We start from the raw sequence: 21,272 nt of genomic DNA on the forward strand, positions 1-21,272 counted from the left end.
ATCATATCAAAGCAAAGCTGGAAAGTTTCCCTGGTCACTCCGGTGGTTGAGGGAACTGCTCCGGGAAGCAGGGCTGGTCCTGTGAGTTATTATTCTGTGTCTCAGGTGCAGGATGAGAGGACCAAGGAGGAGAGAGCCCTGGCCTGTAGTCCCATCCAAATAACAGCTGAGAGGAGGCGGAGCCTGTGGTATGCAACCCATTACCCAACTGATGAGAGAAAAGTAAGACACTAAGAAAGGAATTTCCATTTCCTACTTTATTTTGCTATTTTCATATTATATTGCTGAATGTAGGTCATATAGTATCAATCTCAAGTTGCTCAGTTTATAGAAATGGGTTGACTTTGAAGTCTTAGTAGCGGAGAGCTTTATTCAAGAGGAAGCATAGTGCCTCCAAAGGGTATACCATGGCTCCATTGTACTCTATGAGACATCATTCTGTATTTCTGTGCTTTCCACTGAAGTCTCTTAATCCTAAATAGAAAGAATGTTCTTCAGTTAAAAAAATAAAGCTGTATTAAAACAATCAAAACCTAAGGAAGTAATCTGTTAGCACTGGGTAGTGAAAGTCTCAGTGTTGAAATACATTGCAGATAATACTTTCACTCTATTAGGTAGCCAGCCACAATAATAACTCAAGAAACCACTTAGAGAAGATCAAAACAATCTATATGAATACAATTAGGTGTCCCTTACTACTGTGAAGCAACATTATGGATTGACAAGGAAAAGTGAGTCACAATTGGGTAATTCATATAACGTTTTGAGCACATATTAACCATTTTGAACTCAACTCAATCATTGCTATACTGACTGGCTAAAATGTCCCATTTGCAATGTTCCAAAGACAAAGAATCTTATTTTTCTTGGATGGGGTCAGCAGTTTTGCTTTGTAGCATGTCAGAGTATTGAGGAGCAGGTGCTCTGATTTATTTGGTGGTAGGCGAGTTTCTCTAAGACACATGGTCTTATTCTATGCATGGCCATCCTGTGCTGAGAGAGGGTAGAGCAATGAAAACGCTGTCTTAGGGAGCTGGCAGCAATGTGGAGAAGACATGGCACCCTCGGATATCTGAGGATGTCCAGGGTCCCTTGCCTCTCTCATTACACCATGTTTCAGATGATCCTGCTCATTTCACGAAGTGATGATATCCACAAAGGACAGCACAGCAGTTGCCAAAGTGAGGTCAGTGCACCTTTGGGGATTCCTGAGGCCCTTACAGCAATCCACGAGCTCAAAACTCTTTTTGTAATAGTTGGTTAAATATTTACCTTTCGTTGTGCTAACGAATTTTTTTTCTGATGGTACAAAAGCACAAACCAAGGCAGTGGCATGAACCCCTACAGTCATGGTCAAGTCTTCATGGCCACACACTTGCAAAAAGCAAAGCAAAAAGGCCAGTTCCATTTAAGTATATCCATGATGAACCAGAACTTTTTATTAATTTTCTTAAGTCTCAACCTTGGAGCACACGTCTTTTTAATATTATGTGTGACAAAATAAGGAGTCGGCACAAAGTGCCACCTACTGAAGTATGGCAGCTGTGTCGATGGAAAGCATTTGACTGGTCATTGGAAGTGTGGGTTGAACTAGCCGTTTTCTGCTGAACACCAGGTTTACTTGAAAGAATAGCTGATAGACAGATTGTGGTTACTCAAGGTGTGGGTGTTTGGCAAACAGTTACTGGAAAATAAATATAGTGAGCCCATCTTTTCAAGGCACCAGCTCACAGCACTTGTCGCCAATGATAAAATTTGAACTTCTGAGTGAAAATTCAATGATTGAAAAATTTGTATCTACTACCAGGGGCTTAAAAACTTCCCAATATGTAAGGACTATTCTGGTAAAATCAGTGCTGATATTAACAAATGTGCAGTTTTAAATATTGTGTGATGAAATATGTCAGTACTGGTAGGGCTGTATGACTCACTGAAGCAAATCACCAACATCTGATATTGCGATGTGTGGGTAAAAGATCCATGCAAGGTGCAAGGTACAGGCATACCTTGCTTTATTGTGCTTTGCTTTATTGCGCTTCACAGATGTGTCTTTTTCAAATTGAAGGCAAACCCTCCACCAGCAAAAAGGTGATGACTTGCTTTATGTCAATACTCACTTTATTGCAGTGGAATGGAACCAAACCTGCAATATCTCCGAGCATGCCAGTATATCAATGGATTGTGATGAAACACTGTGTAAAGTTTGATTTGATTTCAGATTTCACATTGCAACTAACCTCCAAGTTCCTACCATTTACTGAATTTGATGCAGTAGCAAATAAAATTATCTACCATTATCAGGATAGACTATTGAAATACTGCTTCCTTTGCCAACTACAAATCTCAGTGTACCAGATTTTCTTCTCATACTTCAACCAACACAACATATCACCACAGATTGAATGCAGAAACATATGAGAATCCAGCTTCCTTCTTTTAAATCAGTCAGATGTTAAAAAGATATGCAAAAGCATAAAACAATGCCACTCTTCTCACTGTTTTTAAAATGCAGCTATTTGAATATCTATGTTAACATATAATGGCTATTTAATTTTTAATGAATATGTAATATCTTTAAATGTCTCAGTTTTCATTTCTCAATGGTAGATCCTGACAGATAGTACTCATATAAAGAACACTTTGGGACCCCCCAGTGATTTGTAAGAATATAAATGAGTCCTGAATTAAAAGATTTGGGGACCCCTTGCACTGGCAAAGCAACTGTTTATTATTTAGGGGGAGCCCAAACCATCTGGCACTAACATAGCTAAAAAATATAGTCCTATAATAATTCTTTTGTTGTAGACAGCATGTAAATCTTAAAATAATCTCAAACCACACAACAAATAATGTTTTCTTTATTATGAAATGTCTATTTCTTGAAAAGCGAACACTCAGAATTCTGCAGTGTCTCAGAGGGTTCTAGGAATATAAAATCAAGTGGTTTAATCTATTAGAACAAAACACTTGAAAATATAATTAACGTTTATAGTGATGTTGTTTATGCCTGCTTACTTGTTGTTATAATTAAAAGTTAGCATCAGGAGCTGGACAATCTATAATAATCAAAGCATAATATGCTAATTAGACTGCAAGTCCTTCCAGAAGTCCTTCCGGATGACCTTCCGGATGAAGCCGCAGTGGTAGGGACTGAGGTAGAGGTGCTGCCACGGCAGTGGGGGCCGAGCCCCTTGCACGAATTTCGTGCTTCGGGCCTTTAGTGTTATAATAAACAGCAACATCCCACTCAATTATTTGTCCCTTTACATTTTGCATGGCAATTTTAACATACTAGCATTGAGCTAGTTTAAGAGAATGGATATGTGTGTGGTGAAACTTGGTAGATATCTATATATATAAACATTACAATACTTTTGGCTTATATATTAACATGCTGTCCTGCATTGCTTTTTGCAGCTTTTATCCATGACCCAAGATGACTACAAACCATCTGATGTTAGTATATCCTTAGAGTTATTATTTATGTGTGCATAAGTGATGTAAAAGTGACATAAATGGAATTAGCTCCTTTAGTATATTTTAATGATCTATACAATTTCTCTAACTTTTTGAATAATTATTTTGTAGAAATTAGATCTGGTTTATTGCTATTAAAATACTGACTTGTGAACTCCAGCATAGTCATATAGAATGTATTTAAACTTTTAAAAAAACCATGTTGGAAGTTTTTTAAAAAGCATTTTGCTCTGTGGCTTTGCCTGCTACATAATTTGAATAGGAACTCTTACATGTCCACAGACACACACACATATGTACATGTGCGTGTGCATGTTTATATGCATATCTTTAAAATTGGAAAGGCAAAGAAACAGAGGGGAAAAAATAAACAAGAAATTGCACATTGTATATGACGTATTACAATAAGGGAATTACAAGCTGGCAGCATCAGCAGAGATGCCCGGAGGGGGTGCCGTCTGAGCTGAGACCTGTTGCGTTAGTCCTGTGCAGAGCCCATGGGCTGTGGGGCAGGACAGGGATGGGCCAGGGCATGAGGCTCCTGGGCAGGGCCCAGAAAAGGTCTAGAGTCCCTAGAGCTGGAGGCTGGCTGGGAGGAGGACAGCCATGAGAGCAGAGACTGGCAAGATAGACCAGGTCATGAGGCCTCAGGCAGCCTTTCCCAGAGTTTGCACTCTATACTGAGAACAGAGGTGCATTGCATGGTGTTCAGCAGAGATGGGACAAGGTCAGAGTTACGTTATATTGCGATCTGTCTGTGGAGAAGAGGTTTGGAGAGGAAATAGACACAATTTCATCTTGCTAATGTGGATAGCTGACTAAGCTGTTCGCTGTCCATCCGTCCTTCCCTGTTGAGTTATACGTTAGTGAAAGGGCAGGAGGCTGTATGTGCACACTGAAAACAGCAGCTGCATCACAGGTGTGCCTCTTCCCTCACGCCCCTGCAGGGCCTGCTTGTCACCGTGAATGGCAACCCTGTGGATTACCACACCATCCACCCTAGTCTTCCCATCGAGAATGGCCCCGCCAAAGCCGAGCTGTACTCCACGCCGCAGTACCGGTGGGAGCCCTCGGATGACTCTGCAGGTGAGGAGCCAGCTCTGCAGGCTGCCGTCTGCCCGGGGTTTTAGTTTCTCGCAGGCATAAATTCAGCCTGGCATCTCTGTCTTTTGTTTATTGTTCATTGGATTTGGTTCTTCTTTCTTCTTTCTTTTTCTAACAAGTCTTGTCTTCCATGGTTAGTATAATTAAGCTCAGTTCCTTAAGTTCTCCCTTTATTCTGCCCCAACATATGGTTATGTGTGTTCTATCCTTATCTACAAACTAAGAGGCATAATCAGGGCAAATGTTGAAAAATAAAAGGTAAAAAAATGATTTTAAGGATGTCAACTTGTGTATATGTATGTTTCAGTCTTTCCATCATTTGATAATGTAATCCTGGTCAATAGTTCTGCAGGTAATGGATGCATCTTTTCAGAAAGAGTTCTTTTTGTCTATTAAGAAGAGGAGAGGGTCAAAACTTGTACAGGGCCCTCCTCCATCCTCCTTTTTTCCTGTGTATTATGTTAAGAGAAAGCAGCCTGGGGTGGAGGAGGTCTTGTCCTCGGACTTGGTTTTTAGGCCCACACAGCATTTTCTTTTAAAAAAAAATTAAATAGTAACCAACATTTAAAAAGCTGCAGCTCTAATCTAGAAATGCAAATTTCCAGAATCCCTTGAAGAATACAAGTATCTGGCAAACTAGTCCCTCGTTTCTGCAAGGCAGCAGCCGACTGGACCACTGTTATCATTGCCTTGTTGGAGACCATGCCAACCACCAATTCATAAAGACAGAATTAGCTAAGTTTACTATCAAAGGGGGGAAAAGCAGAATGCATGCAGGTAGCAGCAAAGTGGCTACAACATTATAGTGGATTTTTCTATTTTTATGGAATTAAAGCTGGAGTTGCTATATATTATCCTAAATTTAATGAACAGCCAGCCACTATCCAATCTGGGTTATCAGTACATTGAGCTGACTCTCATGTCCTTTTCTTTCATATTCTTTATCAGGCTTATGCTAATGCACTGTTCTTCATAGTTCTTTATCAGTGTTTCCTGCAGTTGCCTCTGACAGTGCATCTACTTAGCAGTACAAATGGTTAGTACATTATCCAACATTCTCCCATAAGGTCAGATCAAGTTCAGTTCTCTACCCCATCCTGAACCCCCACACACACACCCAGCACCAGCTGGCATCTGCAATCCCTACAGAGCAACAGACTCTACTGGTTAATTCCCCATTTCTCCTTCTGACGTGCATATGCTTCAGTTTGCAACTCGGGCTTAAATGAAGGTTTTCACAGAGAGAATGTGTCAGGAAATACACTGCTTTCCAAAGTGTGGTCTTCACACCTTTGGCATTAGAATCACAAAGGGAAGGCCCAAGAACCAGCATTTATAATGTCTGAAGTTCGAGACATAAGAGGTCAGAGCCAAATATCCTTCTATTTACATATTACTTCACATGAAAAGAAATGAACAGAATTCTGACTTGCTGACAAGGCAGACCCACACATACTAAATCATAAACTGAACTTTTGAAAGTAAAACAAAAGTTTTTTTTTTTTATTTGAATCTATATATGCAAAAAATGTTATCACCAGAGAAGTAGCATGCTAATAATTGTAAAATCCATCAAATTTAGATTTTTCGTGACTGTCCCCACTCTGTGGACTCCCCCCAATAAACCCCAGGCTCACCCCACCCCCGCGTTGGAGGGATGGGAGGCAGCGGGCTTCTGCGGGAAGAAGTATCACAGCCGCCCTTAGAGGCTCACTGCTAAGCCTTTGTGGCCACTGGTTTTTTGGAGATTTATGCTCCCTTTTCGTGGTGCTCAGTAACTTCCTAAACGGGATGTAGCCTATTTAATTTAAGAAATACAAGAAGGACATTTTACTTAAGTGTGTCACTCATTATTTCATCTGTGAAATCAAAATAGCTGTCCTGACATCTGTCGGAGGATCTTGCGGAGAATCCTTCACACCCATGGCAGCACTTTCCTATTGCTGGTCTCTTCAACTCAGCCCTTTACACTTTCCCTCTCTTGCTTTGGCCTGATCTTTCCATCCTCAGTATGACTTATCCGCCTCAGCATGACCCAAAAGGAAACTATGGACCACCACATCCACTCTGGCAAAGTGGTTGGTTGGTTTCCTGCACTTTTCCTGTATCCATACTCCACATACTCGTTGTATTAGTTATCTATTATTGAGTAACACACTTAGTGGTTTAAAACAGCATTTATGTCACACTGTTTTTGTGGGTAAGGAATTGTCTGTGATTAGGCGGATATTCTCTGGCTCAGGGACTTCATTCATGATGTTGAAGTCCAGCTGCTGGTCAAGCCTGCGGTTCCTTCTGAGGGCTCGCCTGGGGACAGTCTGCTTCCATGACCACTCACCTGGCTACTGGCTGGCCTTATGCCTTTGCTGACTGCTGGCCAGAGGCATCAAGCCCTTGCCACTTGGGCCCCTCCATTGGGCAGTGTACAACATGGCAGCTGATTTCTCTCAGTATTCTGTTCTTTAGAAGCCCATCAAAGGTCCCACCCACAGTCAAGAGAGAGGGTTACACAAGACAGGAACACTAGGAGGTAGGGGGTCATTGGCGAGCAACTTAGAAGCTCCCCTCCACACTCTCTTAAATCAAAAATTTATTCCGATAATTTCTGAGTGCAGGGTCCCATTACACTCAGCAAGCAAAACTTAATGATTCTGTTTGAATTCTAAGGACTTTGTTAATTGGAAATAATCTTTGAAGTCTTAAATGAAAAACCATGCTAAAAACATACATGAGCTGCACTGCTTGGGACATTGATACAAAAGTCTTGTACTATATTTGCATAACCAGTTATGTAAAATATTTGTCTATCTAGAAAAGAAAGAGGAAGAAGAGGATGAGAAAGAAGAATTTGAAGAGGAAAGGAGCCATGAGGAAAAAACAAGCATCAAAGTTCACGCCATGGTCTCTGTGTTCCAGTTTATTATGAAACAAAGTTACATCTGTGCGCTCATTGCCATGATGGTATGTACGAGAGGCCACAGCACGGGTGCTGAAAAGTGAGCGCATGGCCCGCTGACTGGAAGCCTCGCTGTCCTCTCAGAAACAGCAGAAAGGTCTTAATCTTCCCACTGTTTTGGCAGAGAATGTTTGGTTATATTAATTTTTCATGGGATTTTTATATTATAGATTTCAAAATCATATCCTCTTCCGCTCAGCCTCCTTTTAAATATTAATACATTTCTCCCAAATTAGCCTAGCAAGTCAGACTGTCCCTCTTTTGCTAATTTAAAAGGACATTGTGTGTAGTTTTTCTCAGTGATAGTGAAGGTGTTCAAAATTACCATAGATTGCTTTTATTTCTTTCAGATAGTAAGAATTGCCTTCACATCTCGTCTTAGATTTGAGTGAGACTCTTCTGTATCTTAGCTGCAATAAACTTTTACTAATATGAATGTCAACCAAGCAGAGATCCCAGAGTTCCCAAGGGCTTTTCCCATTAGGAGCGCTCAGTATAGGCGTATTTCTACTCACCTCTAGGTGCACCCTTCATCTCCCGCTTCACAGCATCGGAAACAGTCTTCTGGCCTATACGTAGATGATAACGGAAAGCCTCATTTCTATACTTCCTAAAACAAACTCTCATGGGAAATCTAATTTATTTTTGAGAGACCTAACACTTATTTAACACAAAACTCTTCCAAAGTATGTGGTGAATGGTGAGAGATCTCATGGGCATCTTTGATGATAAGAAATGAAAATAATCTATAAAGTGGGGTCGGGGGAGCACCTAGACACTGTTTCCTCAGTCCAGATGTTTCCCATCCAGCTTCTAGTAAGAACCACTGGGATACCTGAAAGAGGGATGGGAAACAGAACGCTCCACAAAATTCAAGGTGGCTCTTCTGGAACTTGCAAATTCTATTCTCTGAATAATGAATTCTGTCCTCTTTGGGTCCTTTTTGATATTTTCTACATATCAATCTCTACAGCAAAATATTGATTTTAAAATATCAAACATATAAATGCAACTTACAAATCTGATTCTTAACTCAAAAGATCATACACTTTCCCCCCTCTCTTTCTAAAAATAAGCCAGTTAACTTTGGTCCCTTTCTGTAAAGAAATAGAGCTTTAACATTTTTTGAATACATATTTTGTAGGGGAAAAAAATCTATTCTAAAAACAACATAAGAGAGCAGATCCTTCATTAGGGACGTGCCCTTATCTGTTGCCATTTCTGTTGTGTTAGTGGAGCCACAATATTAATGTTTTTAAAATGCCTGCCTTCCATGGAAGCTCCCCGCTGCGCAGACAGAAAGAGAAGTCCCGAGGAGCTGACTCTGTTAGAACAATATATGATTTATTCAAGAATACTAAGTGCGGATATACTAACCTCTCAGGAAACCCAGACACTGAACGTAGGAAGCAACATACTGCAGAGTCTGCTTCCCAACTATCACAATGGAGAGGCATAGATGACTTTGGCTTTAAGAGGGAAGAAGTTTTAAAAAATCCGCATCACTTGTTTTTTCCTTTTTCACTCGCACCTTCCAAACAAGAACAGGGTGCAGGGGAAAAATCTGCTGGGATTATGATCTCTGTGAAGTTTATTTTCCTGGGTCACTCACACAAAAATGGTAGTCACATCTGCATCTCATACTGGGATAAATGCATTAAATACAGTACTTAATGCAGATACATTAAATGTTACCTGAATTTTGATAAGACACTATTTCCAAGAAATAAATGTTTATGAAAATAAGTCAGACTTGATCAAAGTTTTCAGTCACTAACTTAATTTTTAAAAAAGGAATTTTAATTTTCAGTTTATACCTATATGTTTTAACCAACAATTTAAGATAATTTGCCACTTAAAAAGCTAGCTATTCTTTAAGACAAATTTGCAAATCGCTGAGAGGAAATATTTGTTTGGGCCAGGCGGACTTCCTTTATCTTAATACTTAACCTACTTTCCAGAACCAAAACAGACTTGTAAAACACTTCAGACTTTATAACTAACTCTTGATAATTAGTGATATTCAGGAAGATGATTGATTGCAATTAGCACCAGACATATCTAGAAATTGTTTTAAAAGGTCTATAAAAATTTTTGGATCAGAGATTATGGTTAAGCATGATAGAATTCCTGATATTAATACTATTTGTGAGCCTGATTTACTCATTGTTCTGGTAGCTGCCCTTTGAGATACATTTCTGATTCTTTGAAAGTTTAGTGTGGATGGAAGAAGGTGTCTCATTTGTCCAAGCAGTGTGAGGGCTCTGTAGTCCTACTCCTTACAGGACAGAAGCTGAGGCTGGTCTTTAAATTAACTTGGCTTTATTGCTTAGGGTGTGCAGAAACCTGACATACAACTTCCTCATGGGCATTTTCTAATTTCTATCATTGCATTTTCTTGGGTATCTGAGAGTGATCTGTGAAGCGCACCGAGTATGCTTACGCTGATGATTCCCACAGCTTCCATTTCTGAACCCAGCTCTGGGCCAAGAGGGGAGAAAGCACTTACAGTTGCTTTTAATACTGCAAAGCGGGGTAAAGATGAAGACCTTTGGGGCTAGAGGGAAAAGAACCTGGAATGAAGACCCTCTTGCCTTTAAATCTGTTCCCTATAGGAATTTCAAAAGCAACGTTCTCAGGAGAATCAGTCTTTCTCTTCTCTTCCCTCTCTGTGCCACAGGTTGGGATCTCTCTCCATGATTTCAGCACAACTCTCCCCTCTCCCCAGTTTGAATGTTACTTACTTTCTCTTTACAGATGACTTTTAACTTACCAGAGTTAAAATGCTGTATTGACCATTGCTTTTCCTCCCCCTTCCTGCCTCGAGGCTTGGAGCATCACCTATCACAGCTGGCTGACTTTCGTGCTATTGATTTGGTCATGCACTCTTTGGATGATTCGCAACAGAAGAAAATACGCCATGATCAGCTCTCCTTTCATGGTTGTCTATGCAAATCTATTGCTGATATTACAGTATATATGGAGTTTTGAACTTCCGGAAATTAAAAAGGTCCCAGGATTTTTAGAAAAGAAAGAGCCAGGAGAACTTGCCTCAAAGGTAAGTGACTAAGAAACCAAGAACATAAAACATTGTAACTACAATAAGCATAATATCATATCTAGGCAAAAACTTATAAAAATTGGTTCCAAATATTCACTGCTTTACAAAAATGAATAGATATGAAACTATAATAATACAAACACGAAGAAAAAAATATTACACCATGCTTTTAGAACTTATTTAAAAGTGACAATGCTTTCCACTCAAAGAATAAATATAATCAAAGTTATTTTTAGTATAAATTATAATTTAGTACAGTGATTTTCAATGGGTGTGCTGCAACTTGTGTACTGCAAAATTTTTTAAAACATGCAATACCTGACTATTGCAGGGGCACTGACCTCTTTTCTTTTAGATTGTCAAATAAAAAAATAACAACAACCAACACAACAATAAGCCATCTGGTGTGAATGATTCAAAAATATACCTATTTTTTGTTAGATTGGCAAAAACATATATTTTTGGTGTGCCTCAGAACTTTAGTAATTACTTTATGTGTGCTATAAGATTGAAAATTGCTGGTATAGTAGAAAGAAGATGGGGAAGTAGGAAAATAAAATGTAAAATATATAGAAGGATTAGAGGACTTTGATAATTGATTTGCAAAACAGGCTGAACCCATTGCTGTTACAGATAATCATTGATTATTAGTTAAAATATTTTTCTCTAATTATGTCCTTAAAAAGATTTTTAGCAGCAAAAATGAAATATGGCATGCTTTTCTTTCTTTACAGATTATACATAATATTCCTTCACCTGTAGTTAGAAAGTTCATAATCTTTTACTACCCATTTATTTTTATGGCCTATTTGAAGATTAGGTACCACATTCTAAACATACATCCCCTTTGTGTTGATTACTTTGTATTAAGACAGTAAAAGCAATCATGTGTAATTATGAATGAGCCTTGAAACCCTTCTTTAGGCAGAGAATTGCTCTCTGAAAGAGACATTCATTTACATCACATGAAATTCACCTTTTTTATATGTTACTAGGCACATCATAAAAGCAATCAGATATAAGTGGGGTGTTGAGTAGACTAAACTGAGGATTGGTTCTTATAGCAGATTTTTTGGTGAAGGCTATTGGGGTAAAGGAAAAAAATCCTAACAGGTGAATGCTAATCCTAATAGGCGAATTGGATCATAATCCCCTGTGTTCAGAGATCATGACAACTTTATTCATTCATTTATTTGTTTATTAATTCATTCATATAAAACACACATACCTACCCTACTCTCACCTTCACTTTCAAACTTTAATATTGATGAGACTTCTAAAAATGTATGTCATCTAACTAGTTGAATTACCTCCAATCTAATTTAAAATTAACAGTTCTTTGGGGGAGAGGGACATTTTGGGGGCAATACATTTATTACTTATAAAAATGTTATTCTGGAGAAACTAAAGTCTGTACTTACATTTTAATGTACCCGGGAGTTAAAAAAAGGCGGCAAGACTTTGTTATAGGTAATAACACAACTCTAAGATCATAAAATATTTATCATGGTGACATTGGTCAAAGCACATTATTGAACACACACTGTTAGCAGATACCAGATGGGTCACTGTGACAGAAATTGAGAGAAAGAAAGAATATGGCCTGGGTCCCCAAAGGTCTGAACACCTCCAGTGGAGGCAGACACAGCTATTTTGCCACATTCTTCAGCTCCTAGAGTGTCTCTTCCTGGCTCCACCAAACTACATCAACTACCACCTTCAAAACCTGGCTTTTAACTCACCTTCCCTAGGAAAGATGTCCCATCTACCCTAAATTATTCCTAGGCTCTCTGCATATGCATTAGAGAAACAGATTTCTTTCCCAACTTGCAGCTATAGTTCAATTTGTTGTGACCTCCAGAAGTTTAATTCCAAGTTTTCAGGAGTGTAGGCATGCTGGTTCTTGATTTCATTAGGTTTTAAGAACATTTACTAGGACCACTGGCACTGGTTTATGTTGAAGGTAAATGATAAGTGGATGTTGTAGATAGTTAAGTGGGCAATTATTCAAAGTGAAAATGACCCACTGATTTACCTATTTATTTTTTTTATTTCTTTGGCAAATATTAATTAAAATCTAACTATGAACCACAATGAGAAACCACATCACAACCATTAGTATAGCTAGAAAAAAAAGAAACAGGCCATAAGAAGTGTTAATGAAGAAGTAGAGAAATTGGAGCCATCATATACTTCTGATGAAAATGTAAAATGGTGCAGTCACTTTGGAAAATATTCTGACAGTTCCTTAAAATGTTAAACATAGAATTACCGTAAGATCTAGAAATTCCACTCCAAGGCATGTATACCCAAGAGAACTGAAAACCTATGTCCACACAAAAATTTGTTCTGACCAGTGTCACCCCAATAAATTCAATAAAATTTTTTAAAATCATAGAGCTATTTCTTTAAATGAATAGCTCTGGAATCATACTGGTTGCTATTCAGGACATAGTTGATGACTTTAATCAGGTAATCTGAACTGAAGTGTGTTGGTCATGTTATGGGCAGATAGGTTATTAATAATGGGTCAGATGTAAAGATATTTTATCTTTATAGATAATTTGGCCAAGGGTGATGTCAAACTATATTTTCTCAATAAAAGTGGGTGTATGTAGTCTAAAAAAATCAATAACAACAACTTGTTCTTGAATCCTCATAGCAGTGTCATTTATAATAGCCACACAAAAATAGTCACAACTTAAATATCCACCAACTGATGAATGGATAAATAAAATGCTGTCTATTCATATGCTTGAATATTACTTGGTAATAAAATGGGATGAAGTACGAGTACATGCTATAACATGGATAAGCCTTGAAAACATTATGAAGTAAGAAAAGCTACTTACAAAAGAATGCACATGTAATTCCATTTATATAAAACCTTCAGATTACGCAATGTATAGAAGACAGAAAATAAACTAGTGGTGGGCTAGAAGACAGAAAATAAACTAGTGGTGGGCTAGGGCTAAGGGGGAAGACAAAGGGATAACTGCTACAGGGCTTCTTTTGGGGGTGATGAAATATTCTAAAATTGGTTGCAGTGATGGTTGTACAACTCAATATACTAAAACCCATTGAACTGTATACTTTAAATGGGTGAATTGTATGGCATGTGAATTATCTATATATATAAAAAGCTAATATGTTAAGTGTCCAACCATTCAACTGTTTGACCAGTAGCTATGACGTGCACTAACCACCAGGGGGGAGATGTCCAACACACAGGCATGGAAACATGGAACAGACTGATGAATATCAGAGGGAAACAGGGATAGGGGAGGGCAGGAAGAGATTAGCCAAAGATCTTATATGCATGCTAGAGGCCAGGTGCATGGATTCATGCACCAGTGGGGTCTCTTGGCCTAGCCTGTGCCCTCTCACAATCTAGGACCCCTCGGGGGATGTCAGAGAATAGGTTTCAGACAATTCTGCAGGCCAGGCAGAGGGACCCACTGGTGCACAAATTCGTGCACCAGGCCTCTAGCATCTCAATAAAACTAGCACAAAAACTATGATGTACCAGCCTCTCTATTTCCTGGAGAATGAAGACCTAAAGTCATAAGTTTTTCTTTCCTAGCCCTCAAGAAAACATTAATTTACGAATATTAATACATTGGTACTTAGAACAATTCTTCCTTCAGCTTTGTGAGATGACTGGGAATATTAAAAATATTTTCTAGGATTAAATATTGTTTTTCCTATCTGCAGAATTCTTTAAAATAAATTGCAGAGTCAATGAGTTTTTCAGAAGTATGTCTTCCTATTACAATTGTACTGATGCCACAGTCAGGACAGGAAACCAAGGACTAGCACCTTGAGGGGACCAATTACCAAAGTTGATTTTGGGCCCAGAAGAAAGTAATATAGACTGTCTGGTGTATCTTCCCCATGCTGAATGTAATCTGGAACTCAACACATATGCTAGTGTCCTCAAGAAAGGGGACCTAAAAGCCAATGACTTTCCAATGGAAATCAAGCAGGTGCTTGACACTGTCTCGAATAGAAAGGTTTATTGAGCAAGCTCCCACTGAAATGTGGAGAACAAGTTGCATTTGTTGAAATGTATTTACACCCAGAATGGTGGCTTAATTCTTATTTTGCTAATTCTCTATTTTCAGATACTTTTCACCATTACTTTTTGGCTACTGCTGAGGCAACACCTCACGGAGCAAAAAGCTCTTCAAGAAAAGGAAGCTCTTTTATCTGAGGTCAAAATTGAAACTCAGGAAATTGAAGAAAAAGGTAAATGAGTGTGTACAGTGTGTGACTGGAGATTTTTGTGCTCAGCAGAATTACAGAGAAAGAGCCCCTATGCTTCAGACTAGGTGGAAGGTGAACATTCACTTGGAGCGATAAATAGCAGTATTGAACAACATAGATTTAAATTACACATGAGATTCACAGGAGCTTTTGAAAATATTGTATCATTTGATCCTCACAAAAGTGATTCCCACTTAAGGGAAGAAGGAAGAAAGGGCTGAAAGAAGTTAAATGATTTTTCTAAGGTAATATTGTAAGAGCCACCAAACAATCAGAATTCAAAATTGAAATAGTAGTTTTAATTTGTGTTATTGTTGCCTATTTATTTTTCTAAAACCTGTTGTACTTAAAGCTATCATGGATATTGCAAATGAAATAGGTATTCTAAAAGATTAGTATAAAATATTACCAAATTTATTTCTTTTAAAATGTATCACACAAAGGTTATAAAATTTGACTATGATTAGTTATAAATGCTGCCTGGTTCACTAAAACAGTCTAAAACCATTCAAATCACATAGTAACACATAAAATACATGCTTCCATGCCCCACATCTGACACCTGTTCAAAGTGTGGTTTTGGTCAGGGAACCAGCTACGTGTAATGGCACAGTCTTTTATTTTGAAGATGACGAACAAGATACACAAGTGGAAGGAGAGGCTGAAGAGAAGGAGGAAGAAGAGGAAGAAATGGAAGAGAAGCAAGAGAGTAAGAAAGAAGAGGAGGAGGAGGTGGAAGAAGATGATGACCAGGACATCATGAAAGTCCTTGGCAATTTGGTGGTGGCCATGTTCATTAAATACTGGATCTACGTCTGTGGAGGGATGTTCTTCTTTGTCAGCTTCGAGGGTAAAATTGTGATGTACAAAATCATCTACATGGTGCTGTTTCTGTTCTGTGTGGCCTTGTATCAGGTGGGTCATCAGTTGTTGTCTAGTTTTTAATTCTCACACCCATCCCAGGAATATATGTGCGCTTCCTATGATGGCATTCTAAGTTACTATAATAATAATCCCGTGAACAAATATCACTTAAGTGATATGCAATTCAAACATTACATATTAAGATCTCTAAAATGGGAAGTGACTTCAGTTTGTTCATTATTTTAAAATTTTAGGTTCTTAAAAAGCAATTAAAAATAGTTCATGAGCTTTTCAAAAATGTGTGATTAAAAAAAAGGAGCCTATAAAATTAGGTTAATTTTAGTAGTAATTTAAGAACAGTGACTGAATAATCTAAAATACTGTATGATACTCAGTTCACTTGTGTTCTAGAGTTTGGAATCAGAAGACTGTGGGTGTGTGTATACACCGCTATTGTAATGTGTAAACTGCTTAAGCATTTCATTAATTAGAAGTTATAGAATATTATACTTAATTAGTCTCTCTACAAAGTCAGTTTTAACTGATGATAAAAGTTTTAATTCAATGATAGAAACAAGTGCAGCAGTAAAATATTCTTGCTTGCAGCCAATAAAACACATGAAGCCACTATAATAAACAAGAGTATATTACATGTGGAGATAAAAATATATCAACTGAAATAAATCAAGTTTTGAAATACTATTAAAAATTCAGGAAGGTGTTCTTTAATGAACATCTTGGGCTTGTAGTAAAGAACAATGTTTTCTCTCCATGGTGGTTTCACATTTTTCATCATATACTGCCACTTTGATTTCAAAACGGAGGCACTTTTCTCCGAGCAATAAACAAAATGATGGTAGCATCTACTATGCCGTTCCTTAAATGTCCTATAGACCAGAGCGTGTGCTAAGAGCCTTACAAACATTATTTTATTCTCTTAACAACTCTCAGAGTGGTTACTTACTGAGGAGGAATCAGAAGCTTAGTATGGCCCAGCAACTTGCCCGAAGACATAGTTAACAACTTCAGGTAGTACCGAGATTCCAAACCAGATCCATTCAACGCTATGAGGAACAGAGCTTCAAAAACTCAATAAAGTCAAATAGGCTTTATTTTCAAGTATTTGTAAATATCATCATCTCTCTTAGTGGAATAAACCAGACATTTTTTGTGAGTTTTCCTATAACCAGTTTTTTGTTTGTTTGTTTTTCAATGACTAATTCACAGGTGCACTATGAATGGTGGAGAAGAATTCTAAAATATTTTTGGATGTCTGTGGTTATTTACACTATGCTGGTGCTTATCTTTATATACACATATCAGTTTGAAAACTTCCCAAGCCTGTGGCAAAATATGACTGGATTGAAAAAAGAAAAGTAAGCAATTTTGGTGTATGAAGGAATGTAAAAGTGACAAGCAGGATGAAGACTTGAATGCCTATTGTTCAAAACATTTTAGGGAAGATTTAGTAAAACCTGGTGTAGTTAATGTCTATAAGTTCCTTCAGAACAGGATTTATGTCTTATTCATTTGTGTTCTCTCCATCTAATCCTGATCTCGGCACATAATAAGGACTCTGTGAATATTGACTGAAACGGGAATTGACCGAAAGTGAATTTTCAGCTCGATTTTAATGAAATTACATTTTCTAAAATCAGTTTTATGTGAAACACCTGTTTAGTACTTAACCAGTCATGTTTTCTGGTTTCCAAATGGGAGCTCAGCTCTTCAGTTCATCAGTAGTTCATGGACTCACCATATAAAGCAGCAGCCTCTCTCAGTCATGTAGCTTGTGCCGTGATTATAAAGAGCAGGCGATGGCACAGGGAAAAAATTATTTAAGTGCTTATAGGCTAGTGATTATGAAATGATTTCCTTGTGCGTGTAATAGATGGTACTCTATCCTTTTCCAGTTTGCTTCTTTAAATAACTGAAATTAGTTTAGAAATCCAGCCAGAATTGGGCATAGAGTAAATATACTTCGGTGGCTCAGAAAAGAGATGAAAAGGATCACCAAGCAGCTAGACTAACACATATTTAATATTTATTCAACAAATATTTATTGAATGCCCTCCATGTGCCAGACACTGTTCTGTGCCTGGGAATACAACGGGAAGCAAGACAGACAGAATCTAAGCCCTTTGCAGTTTATAGTCTAGTAGAGGAGACAAACCAAAGAGAGACTTAATGTATAAATTAATTGTAAATTGTGACAAGTCTGTGAAGGAAACAAAAGCAGGCTGAGGTAGTGAACAATGAGGGATTCCAAACGTAAATAAAGTGGTCAGGGCAGGCTTCACTGAGGAGGTGTCACTTAAGTCCCACCTGAAGGATAAAAAGGAGCTTGTCTTTAGAAAAAAATGTGTGAGCTGAGATCTGAAATGCTCAAGAGCATCCCCGGCAAAGAGAACAGCAAAGCAAAAGGCTGGACAGAAATTGGCACATATGAGGAACTGAAGGAAGGCTCTCCTGCCAGGAGCAAGGGGGTGGAGAGTGGAAGGAGAAGAGGTGGGAGGGTTCAGCCAGGCACCCAGGCCGAGCATGGCTTATTGGTCGTACTGGTTGGCATTTCATTCTTGGTGCAATAGTAAAAAGTCTTTAAAGCACCTTGGATTAGCTGAGAAAAAGTGATGCATCAGGAGGCACAAGTAGAAATAAGACTGCTCCATGAGCAATAGCAGTGAACCTGTGCGACACGAAGGTGGCTTCACCCAGAATAGGTGGCAGGAGAGATGGACAGCAGAAGAGCAGGTTCAGGAGATGTTCAGGCAGCAGTGAAGGCAAAGTGGACGAATGAGATTTAAGGACAAAAAAATAATCAAGGAAGACTTCCTGACTTGGAACTTGGCACAGGTTAGGAGACTCGAGTGGTGAGAGGAGGTGGAGAACAGCTTGGCTGAGGAAAATAGGGAAATCAAGAATACTGTTTTCAAAACACAAAGTATGAAATAACTATGAAACAACCAACTTCCAGTAGACATTTCGGTGAGAGAGTGAGAGTCCACAGGAAAAGCCTGTGTTTTAAATGCACATTTGAGTCATTGATGTAAAGATGGTATTTAAATCCCCAGGATGAGATGAGATTTTCTAGGGAAACTAAGCTCCAGAAGGACTTGACACTGAGTCCTGGGGTATTTCAGCATCTGGAGGTTCAATGGAATACAGGAGGTGGTGACAGAAGAGGGAAACCAGGACAGTGTGGGTGCATGAAGACCGGGACTGTTTCAAGAAGGAATAGAGGCAAAATTAAACAAAGACAAAGAAGCAGCCACTGAATTTGGCAATATCAGCATTGTTATTGTCCACTGTGAAAGCAGGTAAATTGGACTGCTGGACACCTGACGAAGGTGTCCTTTGCAGTAAAGAGACTATGTCTTCATTGCCTAAGAAAGGGTTTCTCTCTCTCTCTCTCTCTCTCTCTCTCTCCACAGGCTTGAGGATCTCGGCTTAAAACAGTTCACCATGGCTGAACTATTCACTCGCATATTCATCCCAACCTCCTTTCTGCTGGTGTGCATTTTACACCTTCACTATTTCCATGACCGGTTCCTGGAACTCACAGACCTAAATTCTATTCCCAGCAAGGAAGACAGCCCCATCTACAGGTGAGTGAGCGCAAGAAGCACACACTTCTTAGGAAGGCAGCCCGAATTCCCCTCCTTCCCTTGTCTACCTTGCAAGAAGCCAATAATCTAATTTAGAGTTTCAACCTTGAACTTTCCATGAGTATCAACCTGTAAGTGAGAAAAAAAATGTGGCATATTTGATGACACTTTTTGAAACAATTGGTAATGATTTATGCCATTAATAAAAAGTGACCTTGGTAGTTATTGAGTAGATTCAGAATAGCTGTGTAGACTAAAATAGTTTAGAGTTGGTGATGTATATTTTGTGTCTAGCTAATTCAAAGGAGTTTTCTATTGTGCTGAAAACCAGTAAGGAAGTCATTATGAGTGAGAGCTTTCCAAAAGATGACTGGGCAGAATTTTCCCTTCTGTTTTGGAAATGAACCTTCGCTAACAGGATAGAATCTACAATCTAAAATAATGCTTGCACCAATTTAAGGAACACAGTAATTTGATTATTCCCTATTTGTAACTAGAATAACATTTAAGAAGAAAAAGTGAAGACAACATCTTTGATCAGCATTCTGTTCTTATCTTTGCAACAATAAATATAAAGTGATTACAAGTGTGTTGAAACCCCAATGGATTATCGCAAATTCCCCAATCTGTTGTATCACAGGAAAATTGCCATCATTCTTCTATGAATGTCAATACTGATTTTCTTCTCTGCCTCATAGTTAGCCTATGATTCAGTTTTTGGAAAAACGCTTGTTCAGTAACTAAGGAAGCCAAGGGCTGTATTAAGGAGTATAGATGCCACAGTTGAAAATTCCCCTTAACTCTTTTCAAGTGAAAAAATGAGTACATCAAAAGAAGATGAAGTAGTATTTCATCATGCACAGTTTATGAAATACCAAACTTTCGATTTTCTGCTCTAGTAATAGCTGGAATTATGGATAACTCAAAAACACTTTTATTTGATGATGAAAAACATTTTATAATTGTTTTCTCTTTGCTTATGACAAGCAGATTTATTTTCCTTGTGCTTTGTTAAACCTGAGCTTACATTTAGTTCTCATCCTGAGCATACTCCAGATGACTGTCAGTGTGTCAGCCAGTCATTATGTCTTATCCTCTTACCACCATAAATAATCAAGCTCAACAAAAACCTGTGTCTTCCCAGTGCCCTAGGAGGAGAAGAGTGTGGATGGGGTAATTTGCTGCCTTCAATGAGAATCAAACATTCAGAAACGTAAAGTAGTTTTTAGGCTTATCAGGGTGATCACTTTGGAAGGTATATAAATGTCTAATCACTGTTGTACACCTGAAACGAATATAATATTATATATCAACATTAATTGAAGTATAAATTTAAAAAAATAAAAATATAAGAAAAACAGAAGTTTGGGGATCTGTAGGAGAGATTATTTATAGGCAAACTTGTTGGCAGGAGAAATAACACTAAGATTAAAAATTTATAAAAACAATGCCTGCATATACAACTGAATTTTTAATAATTAGAAAAATTATTATTTGATGATTCTTTTGATATTGCTTGTGATACATATGGGTCAAACTAACGTTTGATATTTAACTCTGACAATGTGACATACTTTATTCAATTACAAACCATCATCATTTTTTCAAAAAGTCATATTCAGTAATTAAGAAAAATATTTTAGTCAGCAGAGATTTGAAATGTTTGTGAAACAAATATAATCATTACTAATTGCTAATGATACCTTTTTAATTTTTCTTCTAGATGCTTTTTTTCCCTTGCATCTTGTTTTTCTTTCTTTCTTTTTTTTTTTTAAATATATTTTATTGATTTTTTACAGAGAGGAAGGAAGAGGGATAGATAGTCAGAAACATTGATGAGAGAGAAACATCGATCAGCTGCCTCCTGCACACCTCCTACTGGGGATGTGCCCGCAACCAAGTTACATGCCCTTGACCGGAATCGAACCTGGGACCTTTC

At 38.1% G+C, this 21,272-nt stretch overlaps 1 protein-coding gene across 4 annotated transcripts in view; it reads left to right on the forward strand.

Annotated features, from left to right (window-relative positions):
- Window positions 1–21,272, forward strand: part of PIEZO2 (piezo type mechanosensitive ion channel component 2) — a 348,935-nt gene that overhangs the window by 244,013 nt on the left and 83,650 nt on the right. For all 4 annotated transcript variants that reach the window (XM_080684987.1, XM_080684989.1, XM_080684988.1 and 1 more), the window contains exons 9-17: window positions 106–222; window positions 3,418–3,456; window positions 4,425–4,563; window positions 7,394–7,542; window positions 10,365–10,595; window positions 14,723–14,846; window positions 15,493–15,779; window positions 16,956–17,104; window positions 19,160–19,333. In XM_080684987.1, coding sequence (XP_080541113.1) covers window positions 106–222; window positions 3,418–3,456; window positions 4,425–4,563; window positions 7,394–7,542; window positions 10,365–10,595; window positions 14,723–14,846; window positions 15,493–15,779; window positions 16,956–17,104; window positions 19,160–19,333 — 1,409 coding nt within the window. The remainder of the gene's footprint in view (window positions 1–105; window positions 223–3,417; window positions 3,457–4,424; window positions 4,564–7,393; window positions 7,543–10,364; window positions 10,596–14,722; window positions 14,847–15,492; window positions 15,780–16,955; window positions 17,105–19,159; window positions 19,334–21,272) is intronic.

The sequence above is a fragment of the Plecotus auritus genome, assembly GCF_963455305.1.
Source record: "Plecotus auritus genome assembly, chromosome: 8".
In the NCBI taxonomy this organism is placed as follows: Eukaryota; Metazoa; Chordata; class Mammalia; order Chiroptera; family Vespertilionidae; genus Plecotus; species Plecotus auritus.